At 37.6% G+C, this 21,480-nt stretch overlaps 3 protein-coding genes across 4 annotated transcripts; 2 read left to right on the top strand and 1 right to left on the bottom strand.

Moving 5' to 3' along the window:
• The first annotated feature begins 1,598 nt into the window (after positions 1–1,598).
• LOC110651599 (probable glutathione S-transferase parC) lies at positions 1,599–2,650 on the top strand. The gene is made up of 2 exons (XM_021806974.2): positions 1,599–2,007; positions 2,100–2,650. The coding sequence occupies exons 1-2, from the start codon at positions 1,684–1,686 to the stop codon at positions 2,487–2,489; spliced, it is 714 nt and encodes a 237-aa protein (XP_021662666.2). The 5' UTR covers positions 1,599–1,683; the 3' UTR covers positions 2,490–2,650.
• Positions 2,651–4,361: 1,711 nt separating this feature from the next.
• On the top strand, positions 4,362–5,406 carry LOC110651597 (probable glutathione S-transferase). 2 transcript variants are annotated; one of them, XM_021806973.2, is made up of 3 exons: positions 4,362–4,568; positions 4,653–4,829; positions 4,937–5,406. In XM_021806973.2, the coding sequence occupies exons 1-3, from the start codon at positions 4,515–4,517 to the stop codon at positions 5,276–5,278; spliced, it is 573 nt and encodes a 190-aa protein (XP_021662665.2). In that variant the 5' UTR covers positions 4,362–4,514; the 3' UTR covers positions 5,279–5,406. The 2 variants fall into 2 exon arrangements, with proteins under 2 accessions (XP_021662665.2, XP_021662664.2); XM_021806972.2 differs by having other exon boundaries at positions 4,373–4,829; positions 4,937–5,319.
• Positions 5,407–5,454: 48 nt separating this feature from the next.
• LOC110651595 (putative Peroxidase 48) lies at positions 5,455–8,308 on the bottom strand. The gene is made up of 4 exons (XM_058149420.1): positions 7,849–8,308; positions 7,085–7,273; positions 6,844–7,009; positions 5,455–6,256 (listed from the first exon to the last, which is right to left on the bottom strand). The coding sequence occupies exons 1-4, from the start codon at positions 8,197–8,199 to the stop codon at positions 5,667–5,669; spliced, it is 1,296 nt and encodes a 431-aa protein (XP_058005403.1). The 5' UTR covers positions 8,200–8,308; the 3' UTR covers positions 5,455–5,666.
• Positions 8,309–21,480: the final 13,172 nt, after the last annotated feature.

Below are 21,480 nucleotides of genomic sequence, written 5' to 3'. Positions count from 1 at the left end.
AATCATAACAATTTAATATTATATTTTTGAATGAAAATAATTATAAAGAATCACAAAAGAAAAAAAAAAGGGACAAATGGAGGGATCGAACCCTAAAACCTCTATCTTATGCTTAGGAGCATGTACCAATTGGACTATTAGCCCTCATCCACTTTTTAAATCAACGAATATATATATACAAATATAAAGAATGTATTGTGTTAGGTGCGCTTATAAATGGAGAAAAATGATATTTGACATAAGAAGGACTTGAACCCTGAACGTACTTCTATGCTAGTCGGGCTACTTACCCTCATTTAACATTTTATTGCATGAAATATATATATTATACAAACTCTAATGTGTATAAATATTATTTTTTTTTAAATATAAATTTTATTTGTTAAAATTGTATATCATGTCCAGTAATATTTATTTTTATATTTATATCTAATTCTTCTCTGTAATCTAATTCATTATGTTAGCTCATCACTGCTGAATGTAGTAGCTCATATGTGCATGCATTAATGCAATAGGCACACTTCTCGAATCATCAATTCTTGAATTGTGTTCATGGCTGCAAGCAATAATAGCTTGTTGCATGCATGCTTTCCTTTGCATGAGCTATTAAATGAGTTACCTCACTAACTCTAAGTTTTGAAGTCATTTTTAAGCTGTTTCATCTCTTTCTTTTAAGAGTATAATAGTAAAACTATATACATTAGTACCATTTGAGCCAGCTCAAATTGAGCTATTTAGCGGTGCTCTTTTTTTTCTCTTAGTAAATAATTTATTATTATATACAATATTTTTTAAATTTAAATTAAATAAAATGATTTTTCAACCCACTGATTAAACTTTCTTACTCAACCCTCTCTACATATACATTAAAATTAAATTACATTTAAAAAAACTTTAAAAATATTATTGTTATATCAACTTGGTAAGTTGAAACATGCATTCTTATTTTTTTTCTCTCTTATTAAATAATTTATTATTCCATACAATATTTTTTTAATTTAAATTAAATAAAATGATTTTTCAACCCACAGATTAAACTTTCTGACCCACCCCTTTACATATATATATATATATATATATATATATATATATATATATATATATATATATATATATATATATATGTTAAAATTAAATTAAATTTAAATCAACTTTAAAAATATTATTGTTATATCAACTTGGTACGTTGAAAGCTTTTACTCCTAAAATGCTCCCCAATCAAATCCAACTTTGATTAATTCCATTCTATACTAATCAATCACAGTTGGTCGTTGCCTTTCTTTATAAAATTACTAAAGAAGAAGAATTCACATAATATGCCATGAATTTCTTTATAAAATTATTAAAAAAAAAAAAAAGAATCCACTAATAATTGCAGCTTCTTTGACTTAGAAAACAAATGAAAACGATACATCAATTATGAATTGGATTTATGGTGAATTTAAGATATAATATATGATAAAATTTACAAGTTTTTCCATTGTCCATGGGTTAGTTTGAACGCTGATGCGAGCAATGACAGCATCATAGCCTTTGCCTTCAACACTACAATTCGACTAGAACATGAAATTGCAATATAAAAAGCTTGCCTTGGCCTCACTTTTGATATATAGACAATACATCAGAAAGGGAAAACAAAAACTATATCTACTATCTAAACGAGTCTTCTTAATTTCTGCAAAAATGGCCGAGGCTGATGAGCAGCTAACTCTTTTGGACTGGCATCCCAGTCCTTTCACAACAAGGGTGAGGATAGCCTTGGCTGAAAAGGGATTAAATTATGAGTCCAGACAAGAGGACTTGAGTAACAAGAGTTCTCTTCTTCTTGAGATGAACCCAGTTAACAAACAAATCCCAGTCTTGATCCATAATGGCAGACCCATTTGCGAGTCAATGGTAATAGTTCAATACATTGATGAGGTTTGGAACCACAAATCTCCATTGTTGCCTTCTGATCCATACCAACGAGCACATGCCAGGTTCTGGGCTGACTATATCGACAAGAAGGTCAGTTAATATATGGCCCTCTAGTTAAATTATAAATTTTTTGAGATTGGTGGATTGAAGAAGTTATAAATCTGTGATTTTATTACCTACAGGTTTTTCCTATTGGAAGGTTGATGTGGGCATCAAAAGGGGAAGTGAAAGCAGCTTCAAAGAAGGATCTGATTGAATGCTTTAAAATATTGGAGGGAGAGCTTGGAGACAAGCCATACTTTGGAGGTGAAAGCTTCGGTTACGTTGATTTATCACTTATTCCATTCTATAGCTTCTTCTACACATTCGAGACCTTGGGAAACTTGAGCATAGTAGAGGAGTGCCCTAAGATCGTGGATTGGGCTCACAGATGCTTGCAGAAGGAGAGTGTTTCCAAGACTTTATGTGACCAGCGCAAGTTCTATGAAGTTCTCTTAGAGTTAAGCAGGGGAGGACCAGAGCCCAAGTGGAGTTCAGTGGGTTCAATTGATTTGACCCCACTAAACTCATAAAAAAAAAAAATCTTTGTAGTATGTTTATGAACAATGCAGTTTCGTGAAATTATTTAGGAGATAAAGAAATAATATGTTTCAATTATCCAATAATAACTAAGAAGTTAGGTTATGTTTGATACAACGTAATGTAATGCAATCAAAGAAATTATGTTATGTTTCATTTAACGTAATGTAATAAAATCAAAATTAATGTAATGTAATATAATATAATTGTCATTATATTTTTCCTGTTTGATTGTAAAATAAAAATATAAATAGTATAAAATAATAATTTTTATTATAATATTTAATTTATTTATAATGTTAATAATAAATGATAATGATTACAGTAATTGATAGTCGAGTGATAGTGGCAATTATGTAATAACGGTGGTGGCAAAGTAAGGTAATAGTGATAGTAGTGGCAGGTGATAATAGAAGTGACAATAATTAAACGGTGATAATAGTAATCAAGTAATGATGATAGTGATGATGGTAAAAGAATGATAATGATGATAATAGCTGTTGTAGGGTTGAAGGTGGTAGTGGTGATGACAAAGTAAAAATAATGATGATGGCAGTAATAATGGTAGAGTAATAGCGGTAGTGATAGTATTGACAATAAATAAAAAAAAATCAAAATAAAAATCATAATCACATCTATTTTTATATATAATAACTATTACGTTACTTTAAGTATAATTAATTACATTACATAATTATTATTTCATTATGTTAAATTTTTGTGTTAATAAACAATATATCAAATATGTAATGAAATTGCGATTACATTACAACTTTGGTTATGTAATACTAAATATTATTGTAATTTTCATGTAATTTCTATTCTAGCACAATTATTGTTATTATCTGAATTTCTCTATAGTATAGGTGAAATTTTTAATAAATTTATACAGACTAAATTTTCTAAAGAACATTTTTTTTGGGCATGATATATGAAAAATTTTTCCCTAGATCCTGATTCATAGTGACATATAGATGTTAATTAAGAAATTTAAAATTATGAAATTTAATTTTTTTTTAAATCTAAGATTAGTTCAAAGCTAAGGAAGAAAAATTAAATTAAATTAAATTAATAAATTCAAAATATAAAATATAAATTTAAGCATCCTATTCTCTTTTACATCAATGTCTCTACTTTTCCAAGCCCCTACTTTTACCCATTGTCCTGGCCTTTTCTTATCAATCTTACCCTAACTTTAAAAGAAATGCACCTCATAATTATATGCATTCTCAATGCAAATACAAACATTGTTAAATCTCATTTATTCCCTTCTTGAAAACTCATGAATAAGATAATTTATTTGCATATAATACCATTATACCCGTATTTATTAGATGTTCTTTGTGATTTTTATTTATCGTTTATTATTTTTGTATGGTGATTAAAAAAAATTAAATTATTTAAAGTATAGTAAAATATTTTTTAATTTGATTAAATTATAAATTTTAAAAAATTATGTAAATAATTATTATATTTAATAGAAATAAAAATAAAATTTTAAAAAAAATAAAAATTGGGTGCGTAGAGAGAGTATTATCTTAGTCTGTCTCCTGTGTAAGAGGAATCTATGGTATACTGTGCTCATACTTCCAATTTTTTATGGTTTTGATCGAATACCCATTTCCTAGCTCTAGGGTTTCTATTCTGTGCTTGGGCTTTGGGAGGTTGGGTTTGCTTTATGTGATCCATCCTAGCAATGGGGCCTGTGCTGAAATGTGCTCAATGGTGAGATCAACTTTTTTTAGAAAAAAGAAAAAACTTTTTGCAGCGCACCCATTCTTTACAGATTGCAATATCATCATCAAATCTTCAAAAGGGACACATTTTTCAAAACCACCAATTTCTGTCTCGTTGTCGTTGATTGGTTTAATAAATTTTATTACAGAACGGTAATGTGTCGGTAGATAAGATTTATATATTCCCTATAAATACACACATGACTTTGTCTCGCACCAATAGCTGCACAGGCCTTCAAGGTTAAACAAAAGTAGAAATAATCTCGGTTGGATTTTGCAGTAATGGCAGATGAAGTAGTTCTTCTGGAAACCCAATTCAGTCCTTTTGCAGCCAGGGTTAGAATCGCCTTGGCTGAGAAGGGAATTCAGTACGAGGCAAGGGAAGAAGATGTCACTAACAAGAGCTCTCTTCTTTTGCAGTTGAACCCAGTTAATAAACAAATCCCTGTCTTGATCCATAATGGCAGGCCCATTTGCGAGTCATTGATCATCGTCCAATATATTGATGAGGTTTGGAATCATAAATCTCTCTTTTTGCCTTCTGATCCTTACCAACGAGCTCATGCCAGGTTCTGGGCTGATTATGTCGACAAGAAAGTGAGTTTATTTTGTAAAGATTCAACATTTCTCTTTCTATTTTCGACTTCATCAAACAATTCATGCAAATCAATGTTAAAATCTTATTGGAATTATGCAAATTTCAGATTTACCCAATTGGGAAGATGCTATGGTCCTGCATAGGTGAAGTCAAAGAAGCATCCAAGAAGGACTTGATCGAGTGCTTCAAAATTTTGGAAGGAGAGCTTGGAGAGAAGCCATATTTTGGAGGTGAGGGATTCGGTTTCATAGATGTGGCATTGATTCCTTTCTATAGCTTGTTTTACACGTTCGAGACCCTGGGAAACTTTAGCATGGCTGTGGAGTGCCCTAAGCTTCTGGAATGGGCTAAGAGATGCTTGCAGAAAGAAAGTGTGTCCAAGAGTATATACGATGAACACAAAAGTTATGAAACGGCTTTGTTCATGAAAGAGAAATTGGGGTTTTGAGTAAATTCAAGTGGAAATTCAACTGCTTTTCATTTCTTGTCCTTGTTTTCTCTTCTTGTTCTAATTAGCAGGTAATTTTACAGTTTTGGTTTTTAGTCAATGCATCCTAGTAAATCAATCTCTTACTAGATCTTGCTACCTAATTTTGTGGAAAGTCTCAGTAGATCTACAAGGAATTAGTACAGATGGCTCATTTCCATTATAGCATTTGTTGAACTATTATTTGACAATATTGCTTCTAATCTGGATACTACATTTACAAGGTAACAATAGAAGGTAACAATAGAAATCCATCCAAGTTCCTGAAAATTCAAATTGGCAAGAACAAAATCCCAAAAACCTGTGTAGGGGGAAGCTCAACAAGTAATTCAGTTTTCCTTATGTTATCTCATACCACTTTTGAACAATTGAGCCGGACCTGACCATCTGAACCTGTCAAGACATGGAGATTTGAGAGCTTCACCATTGCTCGTGCAAAGTCTTGGCGGAACAAAGCAGCATCTGAAGCGTATGTACTCACCCATTTCGCTGTTTCTTCGCCAGACATTAATTGTTGATCAGAAACTAGGATTCCTCTACCATGTAGAAGACTGCGGTAGTACACTCCGCCAAAATCTACTCCATGCCCCTCATAGGCCAGGTTGATTCCTGGATCCTCAAGTGAGGACAACTTTAAGCTCTGCAACTGGAGTGATGGAACAGATATTGCACCCCTCCTTGGCTTCTCAGAAGATGAAGATGGTGATCCCTTGCAGGAAGATGATGATGATGCCTTTGATGATAACTTTGAGCAATCAAACGAAGCTGACAGTGTTGATGGTGATAATGGCAATGATGCCGATGTGGAGCTGTTGCATATTATCCTCAATAGGTTAAGGAATTGAGTATCAATAGAGGGATCAGGCTTATCAGTCCCATTAAAGTTGTAGAGACGATTTCTGAAGAATTTGCAGTGGATCATTCCAATGCTGTGACCACCTGGAAGCAAGACAAGGAAACAGTTAGATGCATTCAGATTCCAAGTTATATGTTAGGAACACCAAAAATAACGCTATTTTGTTCAATCTAGACAAAGATCAATAGCTGAAGCCTGATACTCGATTAGAGATACCTTTAAAACTGGGGCAAAACTAACACACAAATATATGGCTTCATAGACAAAAACAGAAGGTCATAAGGAATATGCAGAAGAGCTATTCAACATAACAAAACTTGTCACCAGTTTTTACAGATTAGATATCATATCAGTGGTACCCATTTAAAATAAATAAACAAATAAATATTGATCAACAAAGATTAGTATCCTATAAAAGCGAGCAAAACTCGTTCTCAGCTAAGCCTGCACGAAGTTCAATTGAATTGAGGTCATTCTATTCTCAAATCGTAGAGGGAATCACACAAGTTTAACACTAAAATGCATAATGAGAACTTTTTAGGTGAGCTCAGACCAAAGACCTACTGTAGAAATATAAACAGCAAAAATCAATTGTACAATGCCCAATCAAGTTTTTAAATTTAATCAACTAGGTAATTAAGGAGCATTGGTAAATGGGGAAGAATAATACCTAAGAGACTGACGGTTTCTCTTTCATCAAAGCCCTTAGATGCAAATGATGCAAGGGTTTCAGGTAGATGAGCTTGGGGTGAAGGAAGCTCAGATGTCGCCTTATCTGGGAAAGAATGGGTAGCATCTCTTCTGCCAGTGAACACTGGATAGAATGGACCACCAGTCTGAAATTTACAAATTCAGTAAGACTCTCAGAGAGATAGTGGAGGAGGAAGAAGGAGAAGGGCGGAGATATAAACCTGAACAACACCTTCTCTGGCTGCTAAAACGACAATATCAGCACAAGAAACAACTCCAGGACATACTTCTTCAAGGTGTGACTTGATTATGTCAATTATATCAAATCCTTTCAGATTCAGATTGGGGGTAGATTCTTTCTCGGATTTTAAGCCTCCAGCAGTATCCAATAAAATAGAAGCATCACAGCCCTGCAAAAGTTGCCTTAAAAAGCAATTAAATCAAATTTACACAGTTCAATTAACAGGAAATGAAACGTAGGGATACAGCATGACAAATCAAGAAATCTCAAGAACGAACAAAAATAGTGAACCAGAGAGCAAGATTTTGGCTTCAATACAAAACTGTAACTACACGGGTTCTCCAAAAGCACTGTTCAAAAAGTTGGAGACTAAACCAAACATATAATAAACAGCAGAGAATTAAGCATTGAAAAAAAAAAATAATGAATGAATGAAATCAGCAGGAAAGGGTATTACCAGCAGAAATAGCAACAAAATTATTAGCAAAATATACTGGCCAAAGCTGGAAAACTATAAACCCTGATTTAAAGAGCCAAATAATACAAACATATTCATTATGACAAAACCCATCAGAATTCTTGAAATTTTTTAGATGATAATCTGAGAATTAAGGGGAAAAAGTAACAAGAATAAGAAAAAAAAAAAATTCAAAAGCACAAATATACGCAAACCCAGATCGATTTGCACCAAGAAACGGCAACCCCGTGAAAAAATAAACAAGAAAAAGAAAGAAAGATCATCACCTCAACGAAACAATCATGGAAAGCAAGCCTCAAGAGAGCTGGAGCGACACTGGACCTGACCCTGTAAATATCCCAAACCAAATCTCGAACAATTTTCTCAGCTTGTGGGCAGGAATCACGGTAAAAATCATACTCCAGTGAGCGTCGAGAATGGAATTCTTGTTCATCCTCCACAGACAATAATACCGAAGGACACAAATCCCGGGAAGAAGGAGACCAGTTTATGGCGATGGGGAAAGACGAAGAACATTTCTTGGTCTCTGCATTTTGGTTCTTGAGAGAGATCAAAATACAGAGAAGGAAAATGAGAAAGCTAAGTTTCATCATAACTTCAAAGATTAAATTCAGCATATCTCTTGCTTCAATTATCTTTAAATCTATTGATTTGTCTATTCGCTTTTGGGGGTTGTGTTACCGGAGTAGCAGCAGCAGCAGCGGATTTTAACGAAATTATGGGAAGTGGCGGGAAAAGGGACGCGAGATGACTAAAATGCCACTGTAACTTATAGATTGTTGGGGATAACTTGTAATAGGACAATAATGCCCTTATTAGCTAATTTTGGTGGATACTAAAGTTTTAAATTACACTTAAGAGTTTATTTATCATTACTATCGGCACTGCTGTTGGAGAATTTATTTTTCTAAATATATTAATTAAAGGGTATTAAAAATAATTTAAAATAAAATTTAATAAATTTTAATCATAAAAATATTAAAATAATAAAATTATTTTAAAAAATTTTTTTTAATAATATTTAAAATTGTGTTTTTATTTAAAAATTCATGTCGATCTTTCAAATATAACGACAATAGGCACTTAAAAATAGAATAAAATTGGAAAAAAAATGATACTACAAAATTAAATTGAATTTATGTTATCATTTTGATTTAATTTTAATTTTTATTAAAATTCATAATGAATTGAATTAAGAATTAAATTAAATTTGAATAAATTGAATAATCGAAATTAAAATTAATACATATCAAAAATTTAAATTAAATCAAATTAAAATATTAAAAAATTAAATTAAATTTTGGCATTTTCATAACTCCATGATTACTATATTGTTTATGGAATAGTTTAATTAATAAGTTAATTTATTTCTCACGTTATAATTAAAATTTAAATTGAAAATTAAATCATAAATATATATTTTACAAAAAATAAAAAAAATTACATTATGCATGTCAATAATTATTTTTCTAAATAATGATTAAATTTGTGGCTATCTTTATTTAAAATTAAAAATATTTATATATTATGATTAATGTCATATAACAAATTATTATATTATCCATGGATTATCAGATCAGCACATTAAGATATTAACATTCTTAAAAAAATAATAATTGAATGAATGTCCCTTTACAATTTTTAGTAGGTATAATTAAATCCAATTGGTTTAAGTGTAACAACCCTATGTGCATAGCCTGGTATATTTCACCATCCAAGTGATCAGTGTCAGTCCGGACAATTAAGGGGATTAGAACCACACTTAAGACAACTAGATAAGCCATAACACAAATAATTAGTAATTGTCAATTAGTTAAGTATAAATAAGAAAAACATAACATAAGAAGTTAAACGAGCCGAGAGTCACAGCGATAGGTGACCTTATCGGGAAGGACTGCGAAGTCGATTTAAACTCAAATTTCGAACCATAAAATGTGACGCCGCGATCCTTAGGACTATTGCGAACACAGTGGAAAAGAGAAAATCACAAAAAAGAATTGTTAAGCAGGTCAAATAATTAGGTCAGGGATCCATAAGAAATATTAAATTATTTTCAAACCGGGTCGAACCGGCGAGGGGCAATTTGGTCAATTGACCCCGAGAGCTAACTCCTGACCTAACTGTCCAATAAAATCGGAGAAAAGAAAATTTCGGGATTAAAAAATTAAATTAAAGAAGTAAATGGAAAAGAAATGAAAAATAAAAAAAAAATCAAAAGTTATGACATCATGCATGACATAAGCATGATGCAATAAATTTTTATTTTTAAAATTTGAAATTTTGGCATAATTTCTAACAATTAAAAAACAAATTAAGAAAAGAAAAAAAATTTGGTCTTCTTTCCTATCTTCAAACCGTCTACCCTCTCTCTTCCATCTCTTTCATTTCTCTCATAAAACCTCCATTGAAGCCCACCTAAAGCTCTCTTAAGCCCTAAATTTTGCCATGAAATCCCTACATCCCTTAACTAAAACTTGTGTTTGAGCTTTGGTAAGAAGATTGGGAGTAAATAAATCAAGCAAAGTTTAAAGAATTTGAGATATAAATTCTGCTCACTTAAGGTAAGCTAATCCAACATTTCTTTTTAGTATACATGATTGATTTAGGGTAGAAATGGATGAGATTATATGAAAAAATTAGAAAAAATTTCATGATTAGGAAGAGAGGGAAATTCGGCCAGCATGTGTGGGGGTATGATTTGCATGGTTTGATTGAATTAGAGGGGAATATGAACATCAAGGAGTTGAATGATTATGGTTATATACTTTGAATTAGCTAAATACAATAAATTGGTGAACTAGGGTTTTAGACACTTAGGGTTTAGGAATAAAAAATGTGAGAAATTGTGAAATGATGTGCTTGACCTAGTTTGAGGTGAGAAATGGTCATTTGTGACTAATTGAGATGTGTTGAAAGTGCTAGAGGTGAGTTTAAATTCGAATTGAAAATGGTCATGTTGCAGGCAGCAGGACCAAGGTCCCTTTGAGGGACCAAAACTGAAAATTTACAAGTCCAATTGGTATGAGACCAATTGGGAATGAAAATAGACACAAAATGACACATTTTTCATTTAGGAATCATGCCCAAAAAGTGACAAAAACCTAGTGAACAAATTGACAAATCCGGATTTTTGCAGTCTGACCTGTACAAAAATGACCAAATGAACAGTGTTTGTTCATTTGGCCATAACTTGGGCTAGGCAGGTCTAAATGACCTGAAATTTTATTAGTGGACAGCTGAGATATAGACCTAAAACTTTTATGTAGAACACCAACCCAAATTATGCCCTTAACCAAGTTATTTGGCCACCCACAGTTGGTGACCTAAAACTGCCAGAACCAGAATTTGCCCATAAAATCTGGGTTAGGTCCAATCCGGCAGCCATGATTCAAATGGCTATAACTTGAGCTACAAAACTCCAAATGGAGTGATTCAAAAAGGAGAATAAAGTTAAGATAATAGGAAACATTTTATATGAAGAAAGTTTTGCCAAATTCTAACAGAAAAATGACCAATGGAACAGTGCAACTTAAGACACCAAAACTAAAAATTTACAAATTTGCCTAAAAGACTTAGATTTTGAGTAAACAACCAAAACCAACAAATTTAGTAACCAAAATGTGGTATGTGGGTGAAGTTGGAATTCTCATACCTATTAAGCCTTAGAAAGTCAACAAATTGACTTGAATAGTATAGTGAATAGTAACCCGAAACACAAATTTTAAAGAACGTCAAGTTTAGCACATTAGAGCTAGGTAAAAGTGAAATTAAATTTATTTTTGGATTTATGCTAAGTTATTGTCACGACCCAACCCATGGGCCGGATCGGCACTAGGACCTAGGCCAGCCTAAAGCCCCCGAGGCCCGTAGTAAGCCTAATAATTCATTAACCCAACTCTAAGGCCCATTTGGGCCCAATTTCAAGAAATCAATCGGACAGAGTCCGGCCATAAAATGGACCTTTCAACGGGGAGTTTTTGACTCACCCGACCTGTAAACATAATAAATAATCAATTGGGGAGCTCAGCTCACCCTCCACATACTCATATCATCATAGAAATAAATGGGAGCTCAGCTCCCTCATCCAGTCCATCAAACATGCATGTGATAATAATTTTTACAGATCCAAAATAACAATTTATATTACAGATCCAAATCAATTAAATACTTCTAACACATGCGAAAATTCTAGAAGTTTATAGAATTACACAAACATGAATAGACGACCTGCGAGGGAGAAAAGCAGGTTAACCTCAAAAATATCCTCCTGTGGCCTGAAAAAATATTGAACAGGAGTGAGCGTTCGACTCAGAGAGTAAAATATCAATTTTAACCATAATCTCTATAACTATCTAAAACTAATGCACCTTGTAGAGTGAAATGCAACATCAGCAATAATTTCACATCATAACAGCAAAAAGGTAATTTAGAGCACTCACACACCCAGTAATATCGATCATAATATATGGGAGCTGATCCCCTATACAGCTCTCTTAAATCCAACCTGTGCCAGCGAAGAACTCAGCTCGGACTTTCACTTAATAACCAAATCGGGGTCCCAGCGAAGAACTCAAGCCGTGTCTACCCCGAAGGACCGGGTCCCAGCGAAGATCTCAAGCCGTGTCTACCCGTCCTATCCATAGTCCACACCACATCACACGCACGCCAACGCACGCATACTGCTCCAAATTACCACAACAACATCCATGACACTTTAACAGTTATAAATGCAACATAAAATGTGCCTAGAGTTTAACTATATAGATACATACATATAAGTGATGCATGGGCATGCTAAAACATATAATAATATCGAAATTACAATTAAAATTAATATTTTACTCACAGACTTGACAGCGGTCACTGAGGCGGCTGGGCGGAGGAAGAAGGTTGTCCCGGCTCACCTGACAATTTTATTACAATTATTTAGTAAATTTGACTCAATACAATTAAGAAAATACCAAATACGTCCTAAGTCGTGCCGAAAATCTGGCAGAGTCTCCCCTATACCTAGGACCTACCCAACCTGCAAAAGGGCTCAAAACACACTTCTATATTCACAACCCATACATCCACAACTCAATCACATCACACAGCCCCTCCTGGGCCCATCAAATCAGTCATCCATCACAATATGTAAAATTTCAATTTAGTCCTTATAATTGATCATTCTTGCAAAACTGCCCAAATAAGCTCTAAAAATTCTAAAACTTTGCCCCGCGGTCCTTAGCAATATTACTAGGCTATTGCAAAAAGAATCATAATTTTTTGAGCTACCACGAATATTTTATGGATTTTTAATCTCATTTAAGCACTAGAAAATTACGAAAAAGTAAAGTTCGGGCTTACCTATGCCAATTCCGACTTTGGGGACGCGCTCGAGACGTCTGACAATGGTGGGGTAGCCAAAATCTCGATCCAATCCGGAGACTTTTTCGGTAACTGGTCTGTCTGGCCTGAAATTCACAGACCCGGACAACTGTCGAATTTCCGTGAATTGAAGATACCTACACGAAGCCCACAACACGGGGGTAAGTACATAAATTTTACGAAATTTTCTAAGCTCATTTAATGCTCGAAAAAACACTGCGAAGTTCTATGGGACCCATCGAAAAACGGTGTTGGAAAATTTTGAAATTTATATTCCCGTAAAGCTCTCGACGAGTGGAGTGCTCTGGTACTCTCGGTTTTCCCGTGGGGTTCACGGTTTGCGAGAAATCTAGCCCAAAAATCGAAATGGGCTAAAACTTCCCGGCAAAAATTGGACAAACTGCTCCACGGATTTCGATGTTCTTGGTGTCTATGGAAAGCTCTCGACGAGTAGATAGATTTAGACATAAGACCCGGTCCGATTGATGACCAGATCGACCGAATTTCGGCCGGGAAGACGAAGCGGCGCGCTTGTGCGTCGCGTCGCTTCGGGGGCCTTTTTCCGGCGTTCCAGGTGGCGGCCGGCGAGCTGGGGCTGCTGGGAACGTGCGCCGGCGGGTTGGGGTGGCATGGGAGGCGGTGGCGCGGCAAGGGGAGGAGGGAGGAGAGAGAAAACGGGAGAGGAAGGAGGAAACGCGCGCGGGAGAAAAAGAGAAGAAGAAGAAGGAACCGGTCCGATTCGGTCCGGTTCGATTCGGCCGGTTCGATTCGGAATATAAAATTTTAAATTTTTACTCTGCCTTGGGACCGAAAACGAGGTCCAAAAATTTCGAAAAAAATTTCAGAAAACTCAGAAAAATGCGTAGACTCCAAATATATTTTTAGTTTTGCCACGAGGTCTTTAAATTAATTTTCAAAAATCATCAAAGTTTTATATTTTCGGGAAATCAAACCCGATTTCGAAAATCTGAAAAAATTTCAAATAATTTCCTAAAATTTAAATAAAATTAAAACATCAATATTTGCCCAAAAATAATAAATTTAAAAAATTAGGGGTGTTACATTCTTCCCCCCTTACAGAAAATTCGTCCTCGAATTTTACACAAGGCAGAATAAAGTACATGATTACACATTGAACAGATAAGGGTACTTGCTACGCATGTCCCGTTCTGACTCCCAGGTGCACTCTTCCACTGACTGGCTCCTCCACAAAACCTTAACCATAGGGATCTGTTTTGATGTTAGCTGTCTCACTTGGTAGTCCACTATGGCTACAGGTTGCTCCTCAAGCGTCAAGTTTTCTTTCAGCTCTATTACATCTGGTTGTAACACATGGGAAGGATCAGGAATGTATTTCCTGAGCATGGAGATGTGGAATACGGTATGAACATGAGAAAGGTTGGGTGGTAGCTCCAACCGGTAGGCAACTGCTCCAACTCTATCAGTAACCTCAAAAGGTCCAATATACCGAGGTGCCAACTTGCCCTTCTTTCCAAATCTCATGACTCCCTTCATCGGAGAAACCTTTAGGAATACATAGTCGCCTACTGCAAACTCCACATCCCTCCGTCTGGGGTGTGCATAACTCTTCTGCCTACTGAAAGCTATTTTTAATCGTTCCCTGATTAAAGGAACTATCTCTGAAGTGTACTGCACTAGGTCTACATCATGCACTTTTGCTTCTCCCATTTCCGTCCAACACAGAGGAGACCTACACTTTCTTCCATATAGGGTCTCATAGGGTGCCATCCCTATGCTGGAATGGTAACTGTTGTTGTAGGCAAACTCCACCAAAGCTAACTGATCATCCCATTGACCTCCAAAATCCAAAACACTCATGCGAAGCATGTCTTCCAGTGTTTGGATTGTCCTTTCAATTTGTCCGTGCATGCGAGGGTGGAAAGCCGTACTAAAGTTCAACTGTGTGCCAAGTGCCTCCTGCAACTTCCTCCAAAATCGAGAAGTGAACTGGGGCCCTCTGTCAGATATTATGGAAGCAAGAACTCCATGCAATCTGACTATTTCTCGAATGTAGAGTCGGGCATACTGTGCCGCAGAATATGTAGTCTTCACAGGCAAGAAGTGAGCTGATTTAGTTAGGCGGTCTATAATTACCCATATCGAATCATATCCTCGCGTGGTACGAGGCAACCCAGTCACAAAATCCATAGTAATCATTTCCCACTTCCATTGTGGGATAGGGAGCTCTTGTAGCTTCCCTGACAGTCTCTGGTGTTCAAACTTCACTTTCTAACAAGTCAAGCACCTGGACACAAAATATGCTATGTCTCTCTTCATGCCATTCCACCAATAGCTATCTTTCACATCATGGTACATATTGGTGGAACCTGGGTGGACATTGTACAGTGTATAGTGTGCCTCTTGCATGATTTTATTTCTGAGATTGTCCACATCGGGCACACATATTCTAGAACCTTGCACTAGGGTGCCATCATTGGCAAATCCAAACTCACCACCTTCACCCTGCTGTACTCTTTCTATGATTTTCATCAATTGTTGGTCTCTGTGCTGAGAAACTCTGACCCTATCTCGCAAGTCTGGCCTCACTGAAAAATGAGCCAACAATACCCCCTCATCTGAAAGATCTAGGATTAAACCTTGATCCATCAACTCATGTACTTCCTGAATCAACGGTCTTTTCTCTGCTGAAATGTGCGCCAAACTGCCAGAAGATTTTCTGCTCAAAGCATCTGCTACTACATTGGCCTTCCCAGGGTGGTACTGGATGGTGCAATCATAGTCCTTTAGAAGCTCCATCCATCTCCTCTGTCTCAAGTTTAAATCCCTCTATTGGAAGATGTACTTCAAACTCTTGTGGTCGGTGTATATCTTGCACACTTCACCATACAGGTAGTGTCTCCAGATTTTTAGTGCAAAGACTACAGCCGCCATTTCCAAATCATGGGTGGGGTAGTTCTGCTCATACCTCTTCAGCTGCCTTGAAGCATAAGCCACTACCTTTCCATTCTGCATCAAAACACACCCTAAGCCAACTCTGGAGGCGTCACAATACACGGTGTATCCTTCACCACTCATAAGTAGTGTCAACACAGGGGCAGTGGTTAGACACTCCTTAAGCTTCTGGAAACTCTCCTCACAGTCATCTGTCCAAATGAATGGAACATTCTTCCGAGTCAACTTAGTTAGGGGAGCCGCTATCCTGGAAAAATCCTGCACAAAACGCCTATAGTAGCCAGTTAGACCCAGAAAACTTCGCACTTCAGTGACTATTGTAGGCCTAAGTCAATCAGTTACAGCTTCAATTTTCTTGGGATCCACTTGAATACCTTCACTAGAAACCACGTGTCCCAAGAATGAGATACTTTCTAGCCAAAATTCACATTTTGAAAATTTGGCATATAGCTGGCGCTCCCTCAAAGTCTGCAACACCATTCTCAAGTGCCACACATGTTCTTCCTCGGTCCGAGAGTATACGAAAATGTCATCTATGAATACGATGACAAAACGGTCCAAAAATGGCTTGAACACCCGGTTCATCAAGTCCATGAAGGCTGCTGGTGCATTAGTGAGTCCAAAAGATATCACCAAGAACTCATAATGACCATATCTTGTCCTGAATGTCGTTTTGGACACGTCCTCATCCCTGATTCTCAACTGATGGTAGCCTGATGGCAGGTCTATCTTGGAAAAGAATCTCGCCCCTTGGAGCTGATCAAACAGATCATTGATCCGAGGAAGTGGATACTTGTTCTTCACAGTCACCTTGTTCAGCTGTCTGTAGTCAATACACAACCTCAATGATCCATCCTTCTTTCTCATAAATAGAACAGGAGCACCCCAGGGTGAAGTGCTCAGACATATGAAACCCTTGTCCAAAAGCTCCTGTAGTTGCTCCTTTAACTCTTTCAATTCTGCTGGTGTCATCTTGTAAGGCGGCATTGATATGGGGTTCGTACCCGACACAACATCAATGCAAAATTCTATTTCCCTTCCTGGTGGCAACCCTGAAAGCTCCTCTGGGAAGACATCTATGAATTCTCTGACAATAGGAACATTTTCCATGTTGACACCTCCTACAGATGTATCTCTCACCAATGCCAAATACCCTTGACATCCACGCCTCAACATTTTTCTAGCACTAATTGCTGACACCAAATTATATGAAGCCACTCTCCTGTCACCGTCAAAGCTAAACTCTTCCACACCAAGTATGTGGAAATACACCTTTTTGTTCCTGCAGTCTAAAGTGGCATAATGAGGTGCCAACCAATCCATCCCCAAGATTACATCAAAATCTATTACTGGTAGAGGAACCAAGTCTGCTGGGAGGATCCTTCCATCCATTACTACTGGGCTACCCGGAAAAACCATGTCTACCTCTATGTTGTCACTAAGTGGGGTAGCTACAGACAAAGGGCATTCTAAAGTTGTAGGGTTTCTACCTAATCTCATGGCAAACACAGGGGAGACAAATGAGTGCGTAGCACCCGGATCTATCAAAACACGAGCCTCATAGGAACAGACTAGAAGAATACCTGCCACAACTACATTGGAAGCCTGAGCATCCTGGTGGGTCAGGGTGAAAACCCGAGCTTGACCCCTACCCTGCGTGGCAGAACCCTGATATTGACTTCTACCTCCTGATCTGCCTCCAAATCCACGTCCCCCTTGTCCTCGACCCTGTTGTATCGATTGCTGCCATCTTTGGAAGCACCTGGATACAATTGACGAGGAACATTTGCAATGTAACCTTGTGACCCCATCGTGGCTCGTGAACACGGGCATTCCCTAGCAAAGTGACACAGTTGGCCATACCTGAAGCATACTCCTGAACCCATCATACAAGGTCCTGAATGTCCTCTTCCACACTGTGCACAAGGTGCCAAGGAGGATCCTGAACCAGACCAGGCTGCTGTACCCCATCGTGACCCTTCTTTGGATCCGTACCACAGTGCAATCCTTGAGATTTGTGTCTAAAACCACTCCTCTTATTCCTGCTTCTTCCTCTGTAATTAGTTTGGCCACCACTATCCGTAGTACCCATGTGGGGAACACCTGAAGAACCCTCTGCTCTATTTTTCTTTGCCCTTCCGCTGTCATCCACAGTATAGCTAATCTCAATTTGTCTGGCTCGATCAACTACCACATCAAAAGACTGATCAGACATCATGGCCAGGTTTGCATACCTCCTGTCCAGCCCCTTTAGGAACCTCTTCACCTTCATAGTTTCTGTAGCTACTGCTGTAGGGGCATACCTGCTCAGTTCCAGAAATTCTGTAGCATATTCATCTACAGACCTGCCATTCTGTCTTAAGGCTTCAAAGGCCCACTGCTTTTGATCTCTGAAACTTTCTGGTACAAACTAGTTGATGAACAGTTCCACAAACTGAGTCCACGATAAACCCTCCATCCGAGGTAATATGTAGTCATTCATCCATTGTTTAGGCATAGGCCCCATAACATGCTGCAAACACTCTATAAGTCTTCTATCGATCCAATCGCAATTACATTTCTGCACATGCGAGAATCCAAAAACCGATATGCATTGTCTGACACATCATAAGTACCAGGCACCAACTTCTTAAAATTGATTATCTGTTTGTAAGGTTCCCCTCTTGGTGCGGTGGACTGCTGCTGCTGTGGAGGGTAGACCATATACTGTGCCATCATATCGATGGTTCTCTGCAACCTAGCTAGAGTAGCTGCCATTGGGTCCATTGGACCTTGTGCCATAAAAGACTGATCCTGAACTGGTGGCAGCTGCTCTTCTACTTGAGTAGCTCTAGGCCTCCTACCCCGCCTCCTCGAGGCAGGCGCCCATCCTGTGCTGACACCTCGTCAGGCACATGCAGTTACAGTGCGTGGCGGCTCTCACCTTCTATGCATTTTCCTGAAATTCAGCAACATTAGCCCACAATATTCAAAACCACATGTTACTCAGCTCTATAGACTCATATTTATACATAATTATATGAAGCAGAAACTAGAAGCAAAGATAACAATGCAAGATGAATGTGGACCCTATTTTCCACATGTGACTCCTAGTAGACTCTTCCTAACACTTTAGACAAACATTCCCTAAGAATCTGGAGCCTAAGCTCTGATACCACATTTGTCATGACCCAACCCATGGGCTGGACCGGCACTAGGACCTGGGCCAGCCTAAAGCCCCCGAGGCCCGTAGTAAGCCTAATTATTCATTAACCTAACTCTAAGGCCCATTTGGGCCCAATTTCAAGAAATCAACCGGACAGAGTCCGGCCATAAAATGGACCTTTCAACGGGGAGTTTTTGACTCACCCAACCTGTAAACACAATAAATAATCAATTTGGGAGCTCAGCTCACCCTCCACACACTCATATCATCATAGAAATAAATGGGAGCTCAGCTCCCTCATCCAGTCCATCAAACTTGCATGTGATAATAATTTTTACAGGTCCAAAATAACAATTTATATTACAGACCCAAATCAATTAAATACTTCTAACACATGTGAAAATTCTAGAAGTTTATAGAATTACACAAACATGAATAGACGACCTGCGAGGGAGAAAAGCAGGTTAACCTCAAAAATATCCTCCTGTGGCCTGGAAAAATATTGAACAGGAGTGAGCGTTCGACTCAGAGAGTAAAATATCAATTTTAACCATAATCTCTATAACTATCTAAAACTAATGCACCCTGTAGAGTGAAATGCAACATCAGCAATAATTTCACATCATAACAGTAAAAAGGTAATTTGGAGCACTCACACACCCAGTAATATTGATAATAATATATGGGAGCTGATCCCCTATATAGCTCTCTTAAATCCAACCTGTGCCAGCGCAGAACTCAGCTCGGACTTTCACTTAATAACCAAATCGGGGTCCCAGCGAAGAACTCAAGCCGTGTCTACCCTGAAGGACCGGGTCCCAGCGAAGATCTCAAGCCGTGTCTACCCGTCCTATCCATAGTCCACACCACATCACACGCACGCCAACGCACGCACTCTGCTCCAAATTACCACAACAACATCCATGGCACTTTAACAGTTATGAATGCAACATAAAACGTGCCTAGAGTTTAACTACATAGATACATATATATAAGTGATGCATGGGCATGCTAAAACATATAATAATATCGAAATTACAATTAAAATTAATATTTTACTCACAAACTTGACAGCGGTCACTGAGGCGGCTGGGCGGAGGAAGAAGGCTGTCCCGGCTCACCTGACAATTTTATTACAATTATTTAGTAAATTTGACTCAATACAACTAAGAAAATACTAAATACGTCCTAAGTCGTGCCGAAAATCCGGCAGAGTCTCCCCTATACCTAGGACCTACTCAATCTGCAAAAGGCTCAAAACACACTTCTATATTCACAACCCATACATCCACAACTCAATTACATCACACAGCCCCTCCTGGGCCCATCAAATCAGTCATCCATCACAATATGTAAAATTTCAATTTAGTCCTTATAATTGATCATTCTTGCAAAACTGCCCAAATAAGCTTTAAAAATTCTAAAACTTTGCCCTGCAGTCCTTAGCAATATTACTAGGCTATTGCAAAAAGAATCATAATTTTCTGAGCTATCACGAATATTTTATGGATTTTTAATCTCATTTAAGCACTAGAAAATTACGAAAAAGTAAAGTTCGGGCTCACCTATTCCGATTCCGACTGCGGGGACGCTCTCGGGACGTCTGACAATGGTGGGGTAGCCAAAATCTCGATCTAATCCGGAGACTTTTTCGGTAACTGGTCTGTCTGGCCGGAAATTCACAGACCTGGACAACTGTCGAATTTTCGTGAATTGAAGATGCCTACACGAAGCCCACAACACGGGCGTTAGTACATAAATTTTACGAAATTTTCTAAGCTCATTTAATGCTTGGAAAAACACTGCGAAGTTCCGTGGGACCCACCGAAAAACGATGTCGAAAAATTTTGAAATTTATATTCCCGCGAAGCTCTCGACGAGTGGAGCGCTCTGGTACTCTCGGTTTTCTTGTGGGGTTCACGGTTTGCGAGAAATCTAGCCCAAAAGTCGAAATGGGCTAAAATTTCCCGGGCAAAAATTAGACAAATCGCTTGATGGATTTCGGTGTTCTTGGTGTCTATGGAAAGCTCTCGGCGAGTAGATGGATTTAGACACAAGACCCGGTCCGATTGGTGGCCGGATCGGCCGGGAAGATGAAGCGGCGCGCTTACGCGTCGCGTCGCGTCGCTTCGGGCGCCTTTTTCCGGCGTTCCAGGAGGGGACCGGCGAGCTGGGGCGGCTGGGAACGTGCGCCGGTGGGCTGGGGTGGCAGAGGAGGCGGCGGCTCGGCAAGGGGAGGAGGGAGGAGAGAGAAAATGGGAGAGAAAGAGAGGAAGGAGGAAATGCACGGGGGAGAAAAAGAGAAGAAGAAGAAGGAGCCGGTTGGATTCGGAATACAAAATTTTAAATTTTTACTCTACCTTGGGACCGAAAACGAGGTCCAAAAATTTCGAAAAAAATTTCAGAAAACTCAGAAAAATGTGTAGACTCCAAATATATTTTTAGTTTT

Source organism: Hevea brasiliensis, chromosome 1, assembly GCF_030052815.1.
Source record: "Hevea brasiliensis isolate MT/VB/25A 57/8 chromosome 1, ASM3005281v1, whole genome shotgun sequence".
NCBI classification, from domain to species: domain Eukaryota; kingdom Viridiplantae; phylum Streptophyta; class Magnoliopsida; order Malpighiales; family Euphorbiaceae; genus Hevea; species Hevea brasiliensis.
This window is presented reverse-complemented; position numbering and strand designations above follow the sequence as displayed.